Source organism: Larus michahellis, chromosome 5, assembly GCF_964199755.1.
Source record: "Larus michahellis chromosome 5, bLarMic1.1, whole genome shotgun sequence".
NCBI classification, from domain to species: domain Eukaryota; kingdom Metazoa; phylum Chordata; class Aves; order Charadriiformes; family Laridae; genus Larus; species Larus michahellis.
The window spans coordinates 74,657,977-74,676,792 of record NC_133900.1 but is presented as its reverse complement, the minus strand read 5'-3'; the positions used below and the strand labels follow the sequence as shown (position 1 = coordinate 74,676,792).

The 18,816-nt window shown below is 40.0% G+C and overlaps 1 protein-coding gene across 5 annotated transcripts in view; it reads right to left on the bottom strand.

Annotated features, from left to right (window-relative positions):
• Positions 1–18,816, bottom strand: part of SPATA18 (spermatogenesis associated 18) — a 29,390-nt gene that overhangs the window by 9,566 nt on the left and 1,008 nt on the right. For 2 of the 5 annotated variants that reach the window (XR_012587105.1, XM_074588048.1), the window contains exons 2-11: positions 15,940–16,045; positions 15,715–15,830; positions 14,122–14,240; positions 6,201–6,335; positions 5,328–5,565; positions 4,150–4,308; positions 3,423–3,598; positions 1,384–1,507; positions 966–1,040; positions 100–145 (exon numbers count right to left, since the gene is read on the bottom strand). Coding sequence is in view for 4 of the 5 variants with exons in the window: in XM_074588048.1 (XP_074444149.1) it covers positions 100–145; positions 966–1,040; positions 1,384–1,507; positions 3,423–3,598; positions 4,150–4,308; positions 5,328–5,565; positions 6,201–6,335; positions 14,122–14,240; positions 15,715–15,830; positions 15,940–16,045 (1,294 nt within the window). In the remaining variant the exon portion in view is untranslated. Of the gene's footprint in view, positions 1–99; positions 146–965; positions 1,041–1,383; positions 1,508–3,422; positions 3,599–4,149; positions 4,309–5,327; positions 5,566–6,200; positions 6,336–14,121; positions 14,241–15,313; positions 15,424–15,714; positions 15,831–15,939; positions 16,046–18,816 lie in introns of those variants that run through there. The other 3 variants (XM_074588049.1, XM_074588050.1, XM_074588051.1) reach the window with 3 other exon arrangements.

The window sequence follows — 18,816 nt, the reverse complement described above, 5'->3', positions numbered from 1 at the left end:
TAGAGTCAAAGACCTTCAGCATGTCGCTTTGTCTCTTTGCTCAGTTGTTTAAGGGCTTAATGTGAAAACCACGAGTCATGAACTGATACCCCCACTTACTTGGGCTTCCGCTCCTCACTGGTGAAGGGCTGCGGCTTCGAGACAACTGCAAGACAAACAGAAAAGGAAACTCAGGTGCACTAAAGAACTGTACCCAAGAAAGGCACCTGGGGACCCATCAACATTCAGAAAACTTGCACGTGTCACTCTGCCAGTGCAGCTCCACTGCTACAAAGTCAAATTCAACAACTTTCTAGTTTTTCTTTCACATCCTGCACACGCACATGAAAAAGTGAGTCTTACCCAAAGCCTCTCATGTTTTCAATATTCACATTTTAAGTTGAGGGCACCTATGTCAATTTAATAAGATGGGCTAACAGTTAGAAAAATATACATGATTTTTACAGAAGTAATTAAAAATATTGTGTAACTATGCCACATGCAGAACTCTGCTAAGGTTTCACATATTTTATTAGTACCACCTCTGTTCTTCCCCTCTTGCCCACCCTACACTGATTTTCCGCTCCTTTGAGGTATTAAAAGGTAAATTTAGATTACTAATTCCAGAAGGCAGGAACCATATGCTGTATATGTACTGCAAGATGACTAAAACACTTCCAGATGACACAATTAGTTATTCAGAAGGGTACTGAAGCAAGGGGGGTAGGGGGAAAGCATTTGGAGATGCACAGTTGACACTTCCAAGAATTTAATGATGATCTACTTCTCATACAGTTATCTCCACTGATAATTATACCAGGCAATATCTGTCAGTTCAGCTTCACCTCATTCCAGAACCAGCAAAGGCACTTGTTCCTAATGTTAAAACGTATGTGTGGCACATCAGCATTTTTAAAACATTGCCTACATTCTGAGTTTAAAATACTTGATGCTGTTTATACTACAAGCATTCAGCTGGGGCTTACACGATGAGACAGAAGAGGACTGGTGCTGCGGCTGCGGCTTCGGCTTCTGCTTCTACTTCTACTTCTGCAAGACCACTATGAGAGAAGTGTTTGACAAACTTATTAAATGTTCTCTTTTAAAAGAAAGACAGACTCGGCAAGCAGACTTGCCACGCTGGAGGCAAGGCTTGAGGACAGAGAGTAAACACAGTAAACTTTCTGTTGACAGAGCCTGTTCTAAAAAATCACGCATCTGCATAATGACTACATTAAGGCAAATGGAACTATTAATCCTAATTACAGGATGAGGCACTAAAACCTAACTGACATTTGATATACACAGCTCCAGCCATATAAGGAACAATTGAGAATTTATCTTTTTAAAACACTGTTTAAATCCAATGACTTCCCTTAACATGTTGCTTAACAAAGTACGTACCAAAGCTCCTCTTTTTGTGACTGCCTCTCCCTTCACAATTACAACATCGTTTTCCATCAGAGCAGGCCATACATGATAGGCCACCAAGGCAGCTGTGAAATCAGAGTCAAAACTACGATGGTACCTGTTGAAACACAGAGTACAAGAAATGTCTGCATATAAGTGCCAAAAGATAAATATGATGCTTCAAGTCATCCGTGCTGATAAAAAGCAGAATACTAGTTACAGCTCATAAGCATCTTTCTTGACAATATTTCTGTATCACAAAAATAAGTATTCTTTAAGTGAACCTGTAAAAGAAATGCCTCTGTAAGACAAATTTAGCAGAATACACTGTCTACTTGTACTGAGAGACGCTCCAACAAAGCCATCTCACACTTCAGAAGGCCACTTATTCTTGCATAAGCCCCACACAAGCCAAGGTCCTTGAGTCCACTGACAGATTAAATCTCCTAAGCAGCATTTTGGCATCTTACTGAAATATCTTGCTAAAACAAGACCCCTATAAAGGATATTACAGAAATACTCTATCTCAACTATAAAGTTACATCCTAGTATCTTATGAGACAGAAGAGGCAATTTTATTAGCAAGAACCTCAGATATTGGTAACGAATAAGTGACTTTTTAGCTAAGAAAAAATATTTTGAAGGCCTGTATTAACATACCAGGTATATATTACCTCCATAAGTCTGCAATATGGGCTGAATAATATATGTCTGCTTTTGTGGATTCAAACTCAAAACAAATACCAAACAAGTGAAATAAAAAATATCAATGCATCTACACATTACTAATGTATACACAAATGCAATTTATATAAAACAATGTTGTAAATAGAGGCATGAAGCTCTGCATGGAGGAAGGTATCAGGTGTGATGAGGTTTGGCCAGCCCTTTTATAGAATGGTATCACACATAACTAACAGAACTATTTGACTTTCTAAAAGTTTTGCTCCATTCCTGTGTTCCACATATATATGCCCCATATTTATCTATATGGATGGATATATGTGCGTATACGTCTCCCACAGCAGCACATATAGAGACATTACACCTGTTTTGAAGGCCACAGACATCAAGTAGGTGGAGAAGGCATCCCAAGACTGTACCATAGTACTGCTGCCTTCTTAATTCAGCCAATAGCTTTGGGTATCAAGTAGCTAACTGCCCAATACTTGGGCAGGATCATTAAGTAGCCATGTATGACTTTGCACTCTCCTGTCGAAGGGCTACTTTTATCTTCTCTATTTCTCTCCTTGGCTGCTGAAGCTCTTTCCCATCTGGGTTCTGTTCTATTTTAAGGTATTATTAGAAACCTTATTCTTGTGGCTTTTCTTGCTTTTGAGAGCAATTTTTCTCGGAGCTATCAATCCCTTTAGTTTTCTTGAAGGCATGGAAGTACCCTACAGTTCTCTGCCAGCTAGGAAAGCAGCCAGCCCCGACCCTATGGAAAAAAGAAAAACTATGTTGTGGTGTGCATTTTTTAAACAAAATTCCAATTTTTTAAAAGGCATTTTTCCTTTTGCTCAGATCTAAACCAGAAGAGATGGGAGTGTATTAAGATCCATATATTGTACAGCAGCCACAGCCTGGAGGTCACAGCACGCATGTTGATGATCCTGGTATCAGACACCAACTACCAGAACTCAGTAAACATTGCTTTTACAAAATGGGCCAGAAAGGAGGAACAAAGATGCACACATTTTATGAACACTGAAGACAGACAGAGACCAAACAGGGAAAGGAAAGCTGATGATAATTTTCCTCTAAAAAGATCAATTAAATATGCTCTAGAGACTTAAGTTTATCCAGAAAATTGCTCTGATGTGCATTTCAAGAAGCTTTTAATACTGGTCTACATCCTGCAATTTATATACCATCATAAACCTTAAAGACATACCGAATTTTTGGAATATTTGCCCCAAATTATTGTTTAGCGTCAATCTTAAACCTTTATATTAATTAGGAAAGAAGCAGACTATACAACATGATGGGCTTTTTTAACAGCAAGAATCTGACTGAAAATAAAGAGTTCTTACTTGGTCTCACTGAAGAGTTCTCCATCAATACCAAAAGCAATATCAAGAGGAGGAATGAGTGTCTGCATTGAAAAAGCCACACGGCACAACTCTCGAATCAAAGTGCTGATCACAATGAAATCAATTTCTGGTGGAAATGAAATCTTTGGGTTGATGTTCATGGAGCGAATTACTTCCTGAAAATAAACACAACTGAGTAATTTGAGCTCACTAATGCTTTTATTCATGGGCAAATATGGAAATCCCTGCTAAATACGCCTCTCAGCTTTATACATTTAAAAATCAGTATAAGAAACTCCCAACAATGTTGTCTTAGGCTATTCCAGAAAATATTAGCTTCAGAGAGAATGTGCTGTTATTTTAGAAACAAAGTATGAGTGACATCATTGTCATCAGTCTTAGGAGGGAGATGCAGTTTTTCAGTAGAGCACAGGCTTAAAGAAAAATATGAAGCTTAGCTTACGTTTATTTGATTAAGACTGTTACACTGTATCTTGACAAAAATATTATTCTGGCAGAGAGACATTCTAGTCACAGGCAAATAAAACAAGTGGTTACAGCCATACCACAACATTATTTTGCAAAATAAACTGCTACAAGACATAAAATCCATGCAATAAACATTTTTCCTTCTTCAGATTGCAGTGCATTTCTAGTTTACACACTCCGAATTTATTAGCTACTGAAATAGGTCAACACGTCACTTCCCCCACTGCCCTTGACTTACATTGACACTGGCTTGAACGTCATACAGATCCTCATGGCGAACTATATAATCCAGGACAGTGTCTTCAAGAGACTCAGGCCCCGAGTGACCTAGAGACAGAGTCTCTCTTACACGTACTTTGAACTGCCTGTAGGCCATCTTTGCTGCATGAAAAGACTCCTGCAAACATAAAGAACATCTAGCTAAATCCAGGAGACTGAGATTCATTTTTTATCGATTATCTGAGAGGATGAACTTAATCCAGCATCATCATTGCAAGGAGGAATATAAAACACCACCGTAAAAGTGAAAGTTAAAAATAGCACTCATCTGGGTGGACTTCTATGATTAAATCAAGTTTGATTTACTTGCAGAAGACAGGATTGAAAAGCTTCCCACCTAACCTTCTATTTTTATGTAGGATTCCATCACACACCCACGACCAATGGAATCGCATTCAAAGATACCAAGAGCAGAATTCAGTAATAGCATTTTCTGTGCCACAGCCTAACATGTCAGACAGGAGCACCTCTTGTCTGTTGGGAAGAAAGGTTGAGCTGGAGAGCGTAAATTAAATCTCAGTTGTGGGGAAAAAAACTTCAGTAAGTTAAATGTGCTTGGGATCAGGCACATTCAGAGACACACTGCCTCTCTGGCACGGGTATGTACTACATCAATTTTATAGAAAAGAAGATTAAGTACAGAAAAATAAAACCAAATTTCTTCAGACTGAGCTCATAGTAGGTGCGAGGTATCTAGGTAATTTTAAGGGACCAAACAAAACTAGAAAAGCATGTAGCTACAGGTAAGAGGGAAGCATGACTGGAAAGATTTTAACTTTCTAAAATGTAGTATTCCTAAAAGAATTCAACTAGATGAGGTGGTGTTGTTTAGTGCAGGAATCATTTACCTTTCAGAGCCATTCAGTCTTCTTATGTGCCCTTTTTTGGCACCTGTACTGTAGATCACTGACCCTGTTCTAATGCTCGGACAGGAGAGCCATAAAAGGACACTAAATTGAGAGTTCAATGTAAAAGTGTGAGGGAAAGAAAGGAAAATCAAAAGGGAAAAAAGAAGAGAAGTTTTCTTCTCCATACTTCACAGAAATGCTAATCTACATACAATTTAATCCAATCCAGACATAATATTCTATAAAACACTTCCGGCCTGTAAACCAAGAAAAAATATTTTTTTCTTACCACAGCTGCAATGAATATTATCCTCTGCACCATCTCCGTGTCACTGATGTATGTCCTCAAAAGGGTCTCTGCATCCAAGCGTTCCTGAGCATAGATGTCACCAAATCGAGCTACCAGGCGGGCGCGACGCGAAGCGTTTGTACGCCTGGCTTGGCCAGGTGAGCAGCTCCTCAGACAAGGTGGACTAGGTGACCTGTTCTCACCGCGCCTTGGGGAAGGAGAGCGGCTCCGTGCAAGCCTATGACAGACATGTAAAGAAGCATGAGGTCACTTCACCATCCTCAGACGCTTTTTTGCCTAGTGCAGAGTTTTGTGTCAATTTAATTATTACCAGGGTGAGCTGAGATTTTGAGCCAACGTAATTACAGAGGCGTGTCAATACATTTTACGGGCTAGAGCCTGAACAACAAAATTAAAGTAATTCCTAAAGTGTGTACAGCCAAGCACTTTGATCCGGGTAAACACATTTTTAAACGGTAATACTTTGGAGATTTGTCTCTCTTTCAGTACCACTGAAGAGTTGTAAAGCCAAACAAGTGAGAATACAGGAATAAGTTCTGCCCTGTAATGGTACAGTATTTAAAGAGGACTTATAAACAAAAAAAAATAACCATCTCTTTTTATCCCATACAGTTGCTCTCAATGTTTTGTAAAGCTGCTCTCTTTGCTGTTTTGCCAGAAACTTAACATAGCTGCCTGAAATGAAAACATTTGGGCACTAGGAGAATGCAGCTAAAGAGTTTATGTCCCTTCGCAACAAAGTACAAAAGCTTAGCTTTTGTTTATACTTCAGTTTCAAATGAGGAAGGAATTCATGCTGCCCAACACAAACAATTTCTCTGGTTCTGTGACTTCTCTGAATAATGCCTCTACCTGCTCTGGAGAACAGACTTTTGGGCATCCAGGATAGAAATTTCATCCCGCAGTATTTGAATCTGCTGCTCATAGTCATTCAGACGATCTAACTTCCTCAGGGCATCCTTCTCTTGGGCACGGGAAGTCTTCAGACTTAACCACACAGAATAAAGTCAGTCACAAGATGTCCTTCTACCAATGCAAACCATCTATCAATTAGTCCTCCTCATCAAACAAAAAGAACAGAAAAAGAGGAGAAACATTGAGCAAGTTCCTTTTGCTGAAATACAGGGAAATCAAGAGCTTAAAAAAAAGCATTCTCCAAAGGATACTCCTAATTACACTTTAAAAAGTAAAAGTGGCAGGAGATTGGATACACTACACTTTATGTTACAGGACAGATCCCTAGTTAACATTTGGTGTCCTTGCACTAGCTCAGATGATGAGGTCTAAGACAGAAACTGGTTTCTTTCTCATATTTGAGATGTTAAGTAAACCAGCTCAGTTTTCTTTCCTACAAGAAAGTCGTACTTCAAGACTCTAGGTATTTTCTTATATCAGGTCCTCAGGTTCTTTTCTTTGCTGGAATATATCAGTCAGTCAAAGGATATCACCAATGATGTTATTCAAGCAGTATAAAAGATTCCTCCCCTGCTCTCCCCAAGAGAAGCAGTGTTTCTTAAACACTGGCAGACAACCAGTTAGGCAAGTTTATCTTCTGTCCTTTACTCTTACTTAATGTTAGAAAGTATCCCAGCATCTCTGCTTTCCCTCCTAAGATAGATATTACTGTTGTTTTCTTCTTTCCAAAAAAAAAAACAAAAACAAAACAAACAAAAAAAAAGGATGCTTTCTACTAATTTTGGGGGCATTCAGTCTGTCCTTCCTTTTCTTCGCTGAAGGACCCTGGTGAGATTTTTGAGGATCTGAACCAATGAAAGCTGTAACACCTACCATTTGACAAGCTTCCTGTTTGGACTTTTTAAGGAGCAGGCTGACTGAGAGGACCACAGGTAGTAGGGCCAGCACATCTGCTAGGAGGAAAGACCGTCCTTCTAACCTGGGTAGGAAAAGCTGCGGATACTACTACAATCCTGTGGACGTCCTTAGTCAGCTGCTCCAGCAGGGCTTCTAGCAGAGTCCTAGAGGGCTAAAAAATTCTAATATAAAGAACAACTGGGAAAGGAAAGTAGACTTGGGAAGACAAGCTCTAGAGATAGAGATGGGGGAAAATCATTATGTACCAAAAAAAAAAAAGGTGAAAAAAGCCCTATATAATATACAGGCTTTCCTTAAATTGCCATAATAGACAATGCAGACAGACTACACAGTGTTAATAACCATTCTACAGAAAGGATAAGTAAAAAGTAATCATTTCACTTCTGTATTATTTTATCTTTGTTATTTACGCCTATTCACATGGGGATTTTTCAGAGTTTTAAAGCAATTTTTGATGGTATTTATCTCACTGCTGTGAAATCCACAAAGCTTCCATATCTTTTCATCATGACAACAGATAATGATTACAAATACAAACAGATGCTTAATTATAGGTCTGCCTTTATCAGGAGAGGGGGAAAATAACCAAAAAAACCCAGAAGAGCACATGACAGACTAAAACCATCAGAAATACCTGCATCTTTCATTGTTCATCACAAGTCATATGGTAAGTCACAAACATAAGAAAAGCCACCACTGAAAATCAATGTTTCTCTCTTTGCAAGAAGAACTAAACACCAAAAGGAAAAACTTAACACTAATCCTTTCCACGCTAATTAAATCAGTTTCCCTTGTTTTATTGTTCATTCACTCTACTGCTAAATATTAATATGAAATGAAGAAAGTATTATCATCTTTCTGTTAAGGTTAAAGAGATGTAGATGTTAGCAAAACAATAATGGAAACAAATTAGGGCAAAACATAGTTCTTAGAAAAATCAGAACAGTGGGTTTTTATAACCCATTTTTTTTAAAGGCTATAACTAGTGTTTTAAACCACCCCATCTAACCATTTAAAAATACAATAGGTATCTTCAGCCATTTTCACAGGAGAAAATACAATAGCCTTGAGAATTTGTGTCAAGTATCTGCTTAATGCTGTTTGGATAAAGCAGCCCACTGCTACCCTCCGGTTTCAAATGATTCAGTATCGATAAAGTCCCTCACAGTTCCCCAGTCCTTGGGCTGAGCCCGACTCATTCAGTCAGATTGCCCTGAAATTCAAGGAAAGAATAACTCCACCTATCTAATTTTGGCCAGATGCCTGTTTAATCTATTTTTAAGAGCCCACTGCAACAGCGACACTACAAGGTCTTCAGGTAACCAATTCAAGCTACCATATTGGCTGTTACTAATTACAACCACATGTGTCAAAGTTTCTTCCTGCCGATCTACGTAACAGGTCCTCCATACAGCAGATCAAGAAAGAAAAGTCCTCTTGACCTCATTTACTTCAAAGTGAGTCGTCTGGCTTTGTTAAGCTTGATTAGACCTTGGCACGAATCTAAGCATACTAGTAGTAAGTTTCTATTTATAGTAGCACTAATAGGATTTTGTTCAGTCTGCATATAACAACAGTTTTCAGTACACTTTATTTTTGTCTTCCCCTGAAGAACTTCCAATTACTTTTTAAATGTTGATTGTTATTCACTTTAAAAATTTGTATTTTCCTTCATAGTTCTGCAGCAAATAGCTAAATCCTGTTATAATTAATATCTTGATATACCAAAAACTTATACTGGCTACAGAATTTAATTTAATTGAGTCTAGACCACATTTGCTCTAACAACCCAGGAGACCAAAATGTCTTACAAATCATGCTTTGATTTAAGTATGCGAGTCAGACAGACTATAGACAAGAGGAATGAGATCATCAGCTATTCCAAAAGTCTCAAAAAACAAGCCTACAGACAAAGATGCAAAGGACACTCTCAGCAAACTGTTCCTTGTATAAAAAAAAAAAAATCCTGTCCTAAGTGTCACAGATCACTCCTGACCTCGCTTTCTCTACTTTTAGAAAGATTCTGGTTTTGACAGGCAGGTAAAGACTAGGCAAATCTGATTTCACCCAACTAAAAGGGTTCCAATTTTGAAAAGATGATTGACAGAGCATGAAAAATAGCACCTTTGCTTCAATCAAAAGTCAAACGCCCAGGCAGAAGATGCAAGTGTAGAGCACTAACTAAACTGAGAGCAAACATGAACCTAAGTACGTGGAGATTACAGAATTCCTGAATTCATGGGAAGACAGGGATGTTTTGTTCTTCTGTCAGTAGTACAAATGGCAACATGAATTTCTGTCCAGTCTGCGTTAAGACCTACACACAAGAATTGTGAGATGCTTTATATCCTACTAATAGTCATAATCGGGAAGACAGCAGTCAGGTTATATCTAAGAATCAAGGAGTTATATGAGCTACTTTTCACCCAGTAAATCAAACCAGTTTATTTTATGGGAATATGAGTTTATACCTCAGGTAGCCATTCAAAAAATCAAAATCCAAAGTGATCAACACTTGCTAGGAAAGTCCATGGGTGAAATCTGAAAACTGGCATTATTCTAGAAGCAATGATAAACATCCAGGGATGAACAAGTGATATTCAACTTGATATTGGAAGTAGAAATTCTAATGGCCTGAGGTTTTTTGTTTCCTTATCTTTATCAGGAATAGCTCATCCTCTCAGTTGCCCTAAAAGGAAAGATAAACTCATGGACAGTTATATCCTTTCCTACAGCGTAAGCAGCAAAGTCAAGTTTCCTCCATTTTTAAGAGCAGCAATGTTATTTAATTGAAAGGCTGCAAGCATTTATTTAACAAGTATGACTATACTTCCTTAAGGGCGCCTGTATTGAAATGGAAAGGTAGGTCCCAGCTGCACCCTTACTGATCCAGATTAACTTTCCAGACGTGACCAGCACACTTAGAAACTCAAAAAATATTTTTAAAGCAGAGACATCGACTTTACCAATAGCCATTACTTCTGTGTAGACAGACAAAAGGATTTGGCAAAAATGGTCTAAAAGAAAAAGCCACATAAAGAACTTTATCTTAAGGTAGACAGACTGAAGTGTCTTTTATTTAACACACATGCTGCTTTTGAGAGCATCACAGCAAATTGCAAAGAATGATTTCCAGCTATATTCTGAATATGGTTCTCTCCTATTTAACCTAATTTACAAGATTCAAATGCTATTAAGCTGTTAGTTTCAAAGTAATCCCTCCTCTGTCCTGAAGAAAAATAATAGAAGTTCAGCCATAAGGGTTCTTCTCATGTGGATCTACTTATGCTAATTCTCTCTCTATAACACCAAGAAAACAAAGCTACAGGATGTTAAGGAGCTAGACCTATTTTTTGCTATAGCATAGGGCAGTGTAGAATAATCAGAACCCATTCAAGTAAATGACAGACTGTGTCTCTGCATGCTGCCTTTCTGCCATAATTACCCCAAGATTCAATTTTTCTTACGCTGCTTTTAGCTGAACAATTTTGTCTTCTGCTGCCAAGAGTAGTGGCTGATTTGGTCTTTGTGTCTTCAAGAGCCAACTGGGTTTTTGCCAGACTGCAAGAAAAATTAGTAACCTTCAAGGTAGAGGCAGAGATTCTACCAGAGAATTTGACAAACTGACTGTTTAAGCAGACCGAGTCCATACCAATTTAACATATGAAAACAATCACAGTGGGATTTGTGCAGACTATCAGCACACAAATAGCTTATAAAAAGTCATATCTGACTATGCAATAACAAAATTATTTTGCTACGACCCATTATTTTTCATTAAGACTCACTTCCAGTTTCTCCATCGATTTCAACAATTTACAGTGTTCAGAATGACTTCACTGTCCATAGATGGGGTACCTTGGGACACAAACTCTCTTTCTCCTGAACCGGTCCCCTGCCTGCCAATAACTACACAATCATGACTCCATACTGCATCACCTTGAAAGGATCAGTTCTGAAACTTTCATGCATGACTTCATCTCTGCTTGAATTATCTCTTCCCAACCCTCCACCTTCTGGACTTCTGCCTTTGCAAACCAGAGCCAAAACCTCTCTGACCTGACTGCACAGAGAAATGCAACCCACAAAAGCTTTACCATTGATTTCCCACTTCTCACAGGAGCTAGCCCAAAATGACTTTTTCCTGTACTGCAAACTGCCACAGACTCACTCCAATCTGTATTAGTGAATAACTTTCCTTGTACCTCTCATCTTGACCATCCAACGCTTTTCTCCAGCTCATCAAATAATTTCTAGAAAGAAATTATCCACACAGCAGCAAAGGATGAAATGCCTCACCCCTAAACCAACCTTTATATATACCTTAACCACAGAAAGGTTGAGGTTGGAAGGGACCTTTGGAGGTCATCTGGTCCAACCCCACTGCTCAAGCAGACCCACCTAGAGCTGGGTTGCCCAGGACCGCATCCAGATGGCTTTTGAATATCCCCAAGGATGGAGACTTCACGACTTCCCTGGGCAATCTGTGACAGTGCTCAGTCATGCTTACAGTGAAAAGGCGTTTCCTGGTGCTCAGAGGAAACCTCCTGTGTTTCAGTTTGTGTCCATTGCCTCTGGTCCTGTCACTGGGCACCGGATTAAATAGTCTGGGTCTGTCTTCTTTACACCCTCCCTTCAGGTATATACATTAGTAAGAGCCACCAATCTCCCACAGCTCTTCTCTATTATTAGAAGTATCAACAGAAACTCTTTTGCTTATTAAACCTTCCAGGCTGGAATTATTTTGCAAGATTACCTAATTCTGGCAAACCAGTTGAAATGACGAAAACAAAAAACCTCTCTATTCTTCCAAACATTGTGGGGTCCTTCTCTATCCCACCTCGTCACTTTTGGTATTTAATGTATACTGCAAGATCACAAGATTTTTTTTGTCCTCTTACCTTCTTTTCAGGGGGGATGCACTGATCTTTAACTCACTCACAGTTGATGGAGAGATTTTTTTTTTTTTTGATAGTGAAAAAATCAGAATGCTTGCATTCATCCAAGATGACACTTAATAGATACTAACGTGACTTGGTGAGTAAGAGAGCAACTGATGTCATCTCCCTTGTGTTCTGTAAGGCCTTTGACACGGTCCCACACAACATCCTTCTCTCTAAATTGGAGAGATATGGATTTGATGGATGGGATAATTGATGGATACGGATTGGCTGAATGGCCATACCCAAAGAGTTGCAGTCAACAGCTCAACATCCAAATGGGGATCAGTGACAAGCGGTGTTCCTCAGGGGTCTGTGTTAGGACTGGTACTATTCAATATCTTTATTAATGACATTGGCAGTGGGATTGAATGCACCCTCAGCAAGTTTGCCAATGACACCAAGCTGTGTGGTGCAGTTGATACTCTTGAGGAACAGGATGCCATCCAGAGGGACCTGGACAGGCTTGAGAGTGCGCACATGTGAATCTCATGAAGTTCAACAAGGCCAAGTGCAAGGTGATGCACCTGGGTCAGGGTAATCACCAGAATCAGTACATACTGAGGGAAAAATCTGATTAAGAGCAGCACTGCTGGGAATTACTTGTAGATAAAAAACTAGAAATGAGCTGGCAATGTTCGTTCTCAGCCCAGAAAGCCAACCGTATCCTGGACTGCATAAAAAGAAGTATGGCCAGCAGGTCAAGGGAGGCAATTCTCCGCCTCTACTCCCCTTTTGTGAGACTCCACCTGGAGTACTGCATCCAACTCTGGGGTCCCCACTACAAGACAGACATGGACCTGCTGGAGCAGGTCCAGAGGAGGGCCATAAAAGTGATCAGAGGGTTGGAACATCTCTCCTATGAAGAAAGGCTGAGAGAGTTTGGATTGTTCAGCTTGGGGAAGGAAGGCTTCAGGGAGACCTTACTGCAGCTAAAAGACAGAAGATTTAGACTGGATATAAGGAAGAAATTCTTTACGATGAGGGTGGCCAGACATTGGAACAGGTTCCCCAGAGAAGTTGTGGGTGCCCCATCCCTGCAAGTGTTCAAGGTCAGGTTGGATGGGGCTTTAAGCAACCTGGTCTAGTGGAAGATGTCCCTGCCAACAGCAGAGGGGTTTGACTAGATGATCTTTGACGGTCTCTTCCAACCAAAAACATCCTGTGATTCTACAATTCTATGAAAGCTGAAGATTAGGATACAGGATGAAATACTCTGTTGAACCTCTTTCCTCTAATCTAGCTAATACAACGTGTAGCTCCAATTCTTGGAATCACTTAGTAAGAGCATTAAATTATATCACTTATTGTACTGACATAGGGACTGGGAACATTCATTGATCTCATGCTAATAAGATGCATGAGAAAGTGTCTCACTTGGAGCTACTTGTGAAACAGCCCTGGAAGTGGCACTGACTGCACAAATTTGTTTCTGAAGCAATCAGATCATTTTGAGACTACAGGGCTCCACAAAGCGTGTTTTATGCAAGTGGACAAAAACCACTCAGTCCTAGTAACTTTGTCGAAAATCTGTCTTTCTTTCTTCCTCCATTACACCACAGTGGGTTTTGATCTTAGATGTTCACATACCGTAATTGTGATGCGTTGTAGGTCCTTCAATAAATGTTGCACTATAGCTACTCGACTGATATTTATCAAGGTTTGCTCAGCGTGCAACAGTTCACCAACTATAGTTCCACTGGGATGGTCATGCACTATACAAAACCCTTTTTTCTAGAGTACTGGCATGTTTTCCAAATCCTCTGCCAGAAGTAAACCCTATCAAGTCAATCTATGAATGCAGCTATGACTGTATCATTTGTACCCCACTTTGGACACACATGGACAATCCAGAGCGTAGATGTATTTTGAAGCTCTGATTTTAAGCCAGAAATGAAACATTTTACAAATCTCCATCAGTATTTAGATGTCAAAAACATGGCTTGTTGTTGAAAAACAAAAACCAACCAAACAAAAAGAATCCCAGTTAATGCCCCTACTCTTGCTGCACATGGCTGAGCTGTAGACGAGTTGAAGTCAGTTCTTCCTGCAGCTCTTGCAGTTGAAGAGTCTGACTGCTGGCCAGGTCTCTCAGCTGCCTCTCTCTCTCAATTGAATCCTACAACGAAACACAAAATCACCCTGCTTGAACGTTCCACCTTACAGAATCCTTCAGCAATGTAGTTAGCATTATTAGCAGATGTGTTTCTAAACATTCAGTAAAGAACATTTCTAAAGTAATTGAAAACAAAATCCACTGCATACCTTCTAGACACATAAGCAATACCTTCCAGGCACACAAAATGAAGACTCAATTATATTGGAAAAAATATTCACTTCATTTACAGCTCAGGATAGAGAATATGGAAGGTCTGCATAGGCAAATTTACTACCTGTATACACATATCTGAACCAAGTGTTCTTGCAGATGTGTTACCTGGGTTGTTTTTTTTCCAGTCAGTCATCTTCTGACTGACTATGTCATTAACTCAAGTAAAGGTTTTGGGAATTCACGTTCACAAAATAACAGAAAAAAGTTATTAGAACAGGGGAAGAGCTATTGTCATTCCAGAAAGCACACTACTACGTGTGCAGCTCTGTCTTTAACGACATATAGATTTGCCTGATACTACCAGAATGAAATAAGTAACCGTGCAGCAGGCTTTTCTTTAAATTTTGAATGTCATGTGCAATGACAAATCCATAACTGGTGTACCTTCACTTAATAACATCATTATTTTACATTTCGGGGGGGGTGGGGGCGTGGGGGGGTGGGGTGGCAGAACCCTAATCATTTTTCATTTGTCCTTATTTCAATTGTGAAAGATTTTGACAGGTGTAAAAATGAGAAGTCAGAAAACAGAGACATCACTGCCAAATCCCAAGATCTTCAACATTTTCCCCTTGTCTGCATCAACTGACACTCTTTGTTTTCTTTCAAAGCATAAAACCACAGCAGATCTGTCTTTCCTGCCAAACTGTCAGTACTACTCCCCCTTCAGTGAATACCAAATACATACTAACTCCAAACATCAAGTCAGGCACGTGGTGGTATCATGATGGACATGAGCACTTTTCCAGCCACCCAACCCCTTTCTAGAGATATTATAATGCTCAGATACTAAACTAAGGTTTTTTTCTTCAAAAAAATAAAAGGAGCTCACAGATAAACGCATGGAGTTTTATACACACCTTCAGCTCACTCATGTATTTTCACATAGTGTTAGGTTTTTACTAATAGCAGTATGGCATAAATACTTCTATGATGTCTTTGCAAATGTAAATGTAGCATAATTCTTCACCTAAAATAGGAAAGCAGTACAAGAATATAGCTTCTCTTACAAAGCAAATTCTTCCATATTGTCATTCATTGTTGTGAAACAGCATAAGCCCTAAAAGGCCAAAAGCAACTTTACTGACCTCTTTGACTTCCCTTTTGAAGGAAATGTAAGATGACACAAAGAAAAAGCATAGTTGTCTCCATGAGCAACTAAGGACATAACTAAGGCTATTATTAACAGAAAGTCACCAAAGCTCTCCTGCATGTATAAAATCACACAATTCTATTCCTTTAAAATAAATTTCCTACATACCTGAGTGAGAGAGAGGTTGGTTTCAAAGAGCCTTCCTGAAGTAGCACAGGAAAAACAAGTCCCTAGCCATGGCAGGAGACGAGTTTTTATTGTTTCCACGCCTGCATAATGCCCGCCTAAGAAAATACATACATAAAGAAATTGTGAGAGCATGTACAGAAACAGACAGAGCTTGAAAAAATGACACGTGAAATGTGTTAATAATAAGACAAGGCACTGATTTACCTTCTTGAGCTGTTTCATTGAGGATTGTGAAGAGCTGCCCTTGAATCCCAGAGTTCAATTCTATTATTTCACAGCATCGGTTTAGATTCTGATCACAGGAATTAATCTGTAAATTAATGTATATTAATACATCTGCCTGGGTTTTCTTACTTAAAATGATTCCTGTTATGATCGTGACTTCTTTTTTCCCCATAATTACATCTTCACAACCTTTTATTTCTGCATCCACAAATGATCAGAGGGCTGGAGCACCTCTGCTATGAAGACAGGCTGAGAGAGTTGGGGTTGTGCAGCCTGGAGAAGAGAAGGCTCCGGGGAGACCTTATAGCAGCCTTTCAGTACCTAAAAGGGTCCTACAGGAAAGATGGGGGCAGACTTTTTAGCAGGGCCTGTTGTGATAGGACAAGGGGTAAGGGCTTTAAACTAAAAAAAACTTAGATTCAGACTAGATATAAGGAATAAATTTTTCACAACGAGGGTGGTGAAACACTGGCACAGGTTGCCCAGAGAGGTGGTAGAAGCTGCATCTCTGGAAACATTCCAGGTCAGGTTGGACGGGGCTCTGAGCAATCTGATCTAGTTGAGGATGTCCCTTCTCATTGCAGGGAAGGTTGGACTAGATGACCTTTAAAGGTCCCTTCCAACACAAGCTATTCTATGAGTCTAATACTCATCTTTAAAGGTTCACATTGCTAATAGGCAAATGAACAAGACATCAGGACTTCTATCACCCAGTTAATTCACTGCTTGAGAAAAATTACTCCTTTCTCCGTTCATAAAGAAGATGCAACCACAAGTATCTCTAAAAGAAGAATCACAATAAACATGGACCTGTATTAAAATCTTTCAACACAGAATTTTTAAAATAATAAGATAGGAGATTGTTGGATGAAAAAAATTTATTAGTCCAAAACCTGATTTTTCATATTAGCTGAAATAATACATATAAGGCTATTATCTTGCTTTGTTAACAGCCACATGAGGTCTCCATCCAACTTCATCTGATTTTTAAGAGTTACCAACTGAAACAATACTACTGAAGAATGGGCAAAATCCAGCATTATGCCTAGCAAACAGCAGAACAGAAAAACTACAGCACTTTCAGAAAATGCAATTGTGAAAAGGAGCTGATGGCATTAATCTGTACAGGATGCTACTGTACCTGCCAGGAGAACAGACACTTTGTACCTGCTTCCTTAATCTTTACCCATAACCTGCATATCATCTTCAACGTAGATCACCCTCTAGTCTTCAGGCTTTTATGGCTCCATATGGTTTTTACAAGCTTCCAAAACAGCTAAAACTGTTGTCCCACCTGTGCCCCTGTCAGCTTGCATTTTGATTGCTGCAACATGCTTTCCTCTGGCCTCAAGGAGCACAGTCTCACCCTGATAACCTCCACCAGACCACCACTGCAGAGTGCATTTTTCCACCTCATTACACAGACTTAACACCCATGGTGCTTCCATCTGCCACCTCCTCCTTTTCTGTAACGGCAGCCTGAAACAGCTCGTCTTCACTTCCCAAGACCTCAGAGACTACCATCACCTCACTTATGATGAAGATTTCAGCTCCCACTATTGCTCAGCCCTCCTGAGGTCTACCTCCACCATCCATTTGCAAGATTTTAAAATGCATGTCTCTGTTCTTCCTCCTCTGCTGTTCCGCACTGTGTGGTAGCTTTACCAGCTACACTCAAACTCCTCCTTACAACCATCCTTTGCCATGAATCCTGCAGAGAGTTACACTGGCTATTAATATGCTGTAACTCCTACATTCCACGAAGTAAAAAAAGAACTGATTTCCCTTGAAAAGGCTGCATCACTGCTCAGCACCTTTTCTCACCAACCATTGCACAAGATAGATGGCTACATGCTCATGACTAAACCAACTATCAGTAGTCTGAACCTAATGAAACCTGGGGACACAGGAGTGAGAACTCCGTCAAGATTTTCCACCGAGAAAATTCACAATTGTCAAATCTCAGGTCCCTTCATCTCATCTTTCCCTAATTTTACGCCTTCTCTACTGCTTCTGCTGTTTTACCTCCTCAGTCTCCTGTTACCTCTTACTCCTCCATGCATCCCATTACATCCATCTGCAGCCTTCTCCTCACCCATACTCGAAACCCCTTCCTCACGCCTGCTTCCCTCCTTCTGAAGCCCTTCTGCAGCTGCGCCGTCTTGCAGCAGCCTCTTAGCTGTAACAGGTTTCCCACCCAGAAGAGCTGGGAAGCTGGATAACCCTGTTCTCACTTTCAACATACTTTTGTGTTCTCCAGACTGTTCCCAGGCGACTCCTCCTGAGCCCACCCTCACACACGGTCCTTCCATCTGCTGGTCTTTTACCACAAAACTCTTTCCTGATCCAGACTCAGTCATTACAGCATGTCCTGGTTTGAGTGACACAGGACTAATTTCTTTTCTAATGCTGGGGAAGACTGCACTCTTAGAAGACTCTACTGTCTGAATTTGTGAAAATATTTACTTTATAGCTAGACATGGTATGCAGGTTTCAAGGTCTCAGTGTTTTTGAGCTAGCCAGGTGAGGGGATGAGGAGGAGCAAGACCCGGACACTTGACCCAGGCTGGCCAACAGGACTACTTCATACCACGATCATCACATTCAATATCAATTAGAAAGTTTGCTGCATAGTTCTGTCTCTCTCCCTCGATGGCAGCGGTCCAGAGAACTCCTTGCCCCGGTGCTGGAGCCCTGAGCCCTTCCCTTCCTCCCGAAGCCACAGCGCTCCCAGAGTCCCACATTTGCTGTCCCCTGCTGGGAGTGCAGGGCTTCCTGCTGATGGAATGGGCCGAGTATAATCCTTGGATATTTTATATTGGTATTGGGATCAATACTGGTTCTTTAGTATCAGTG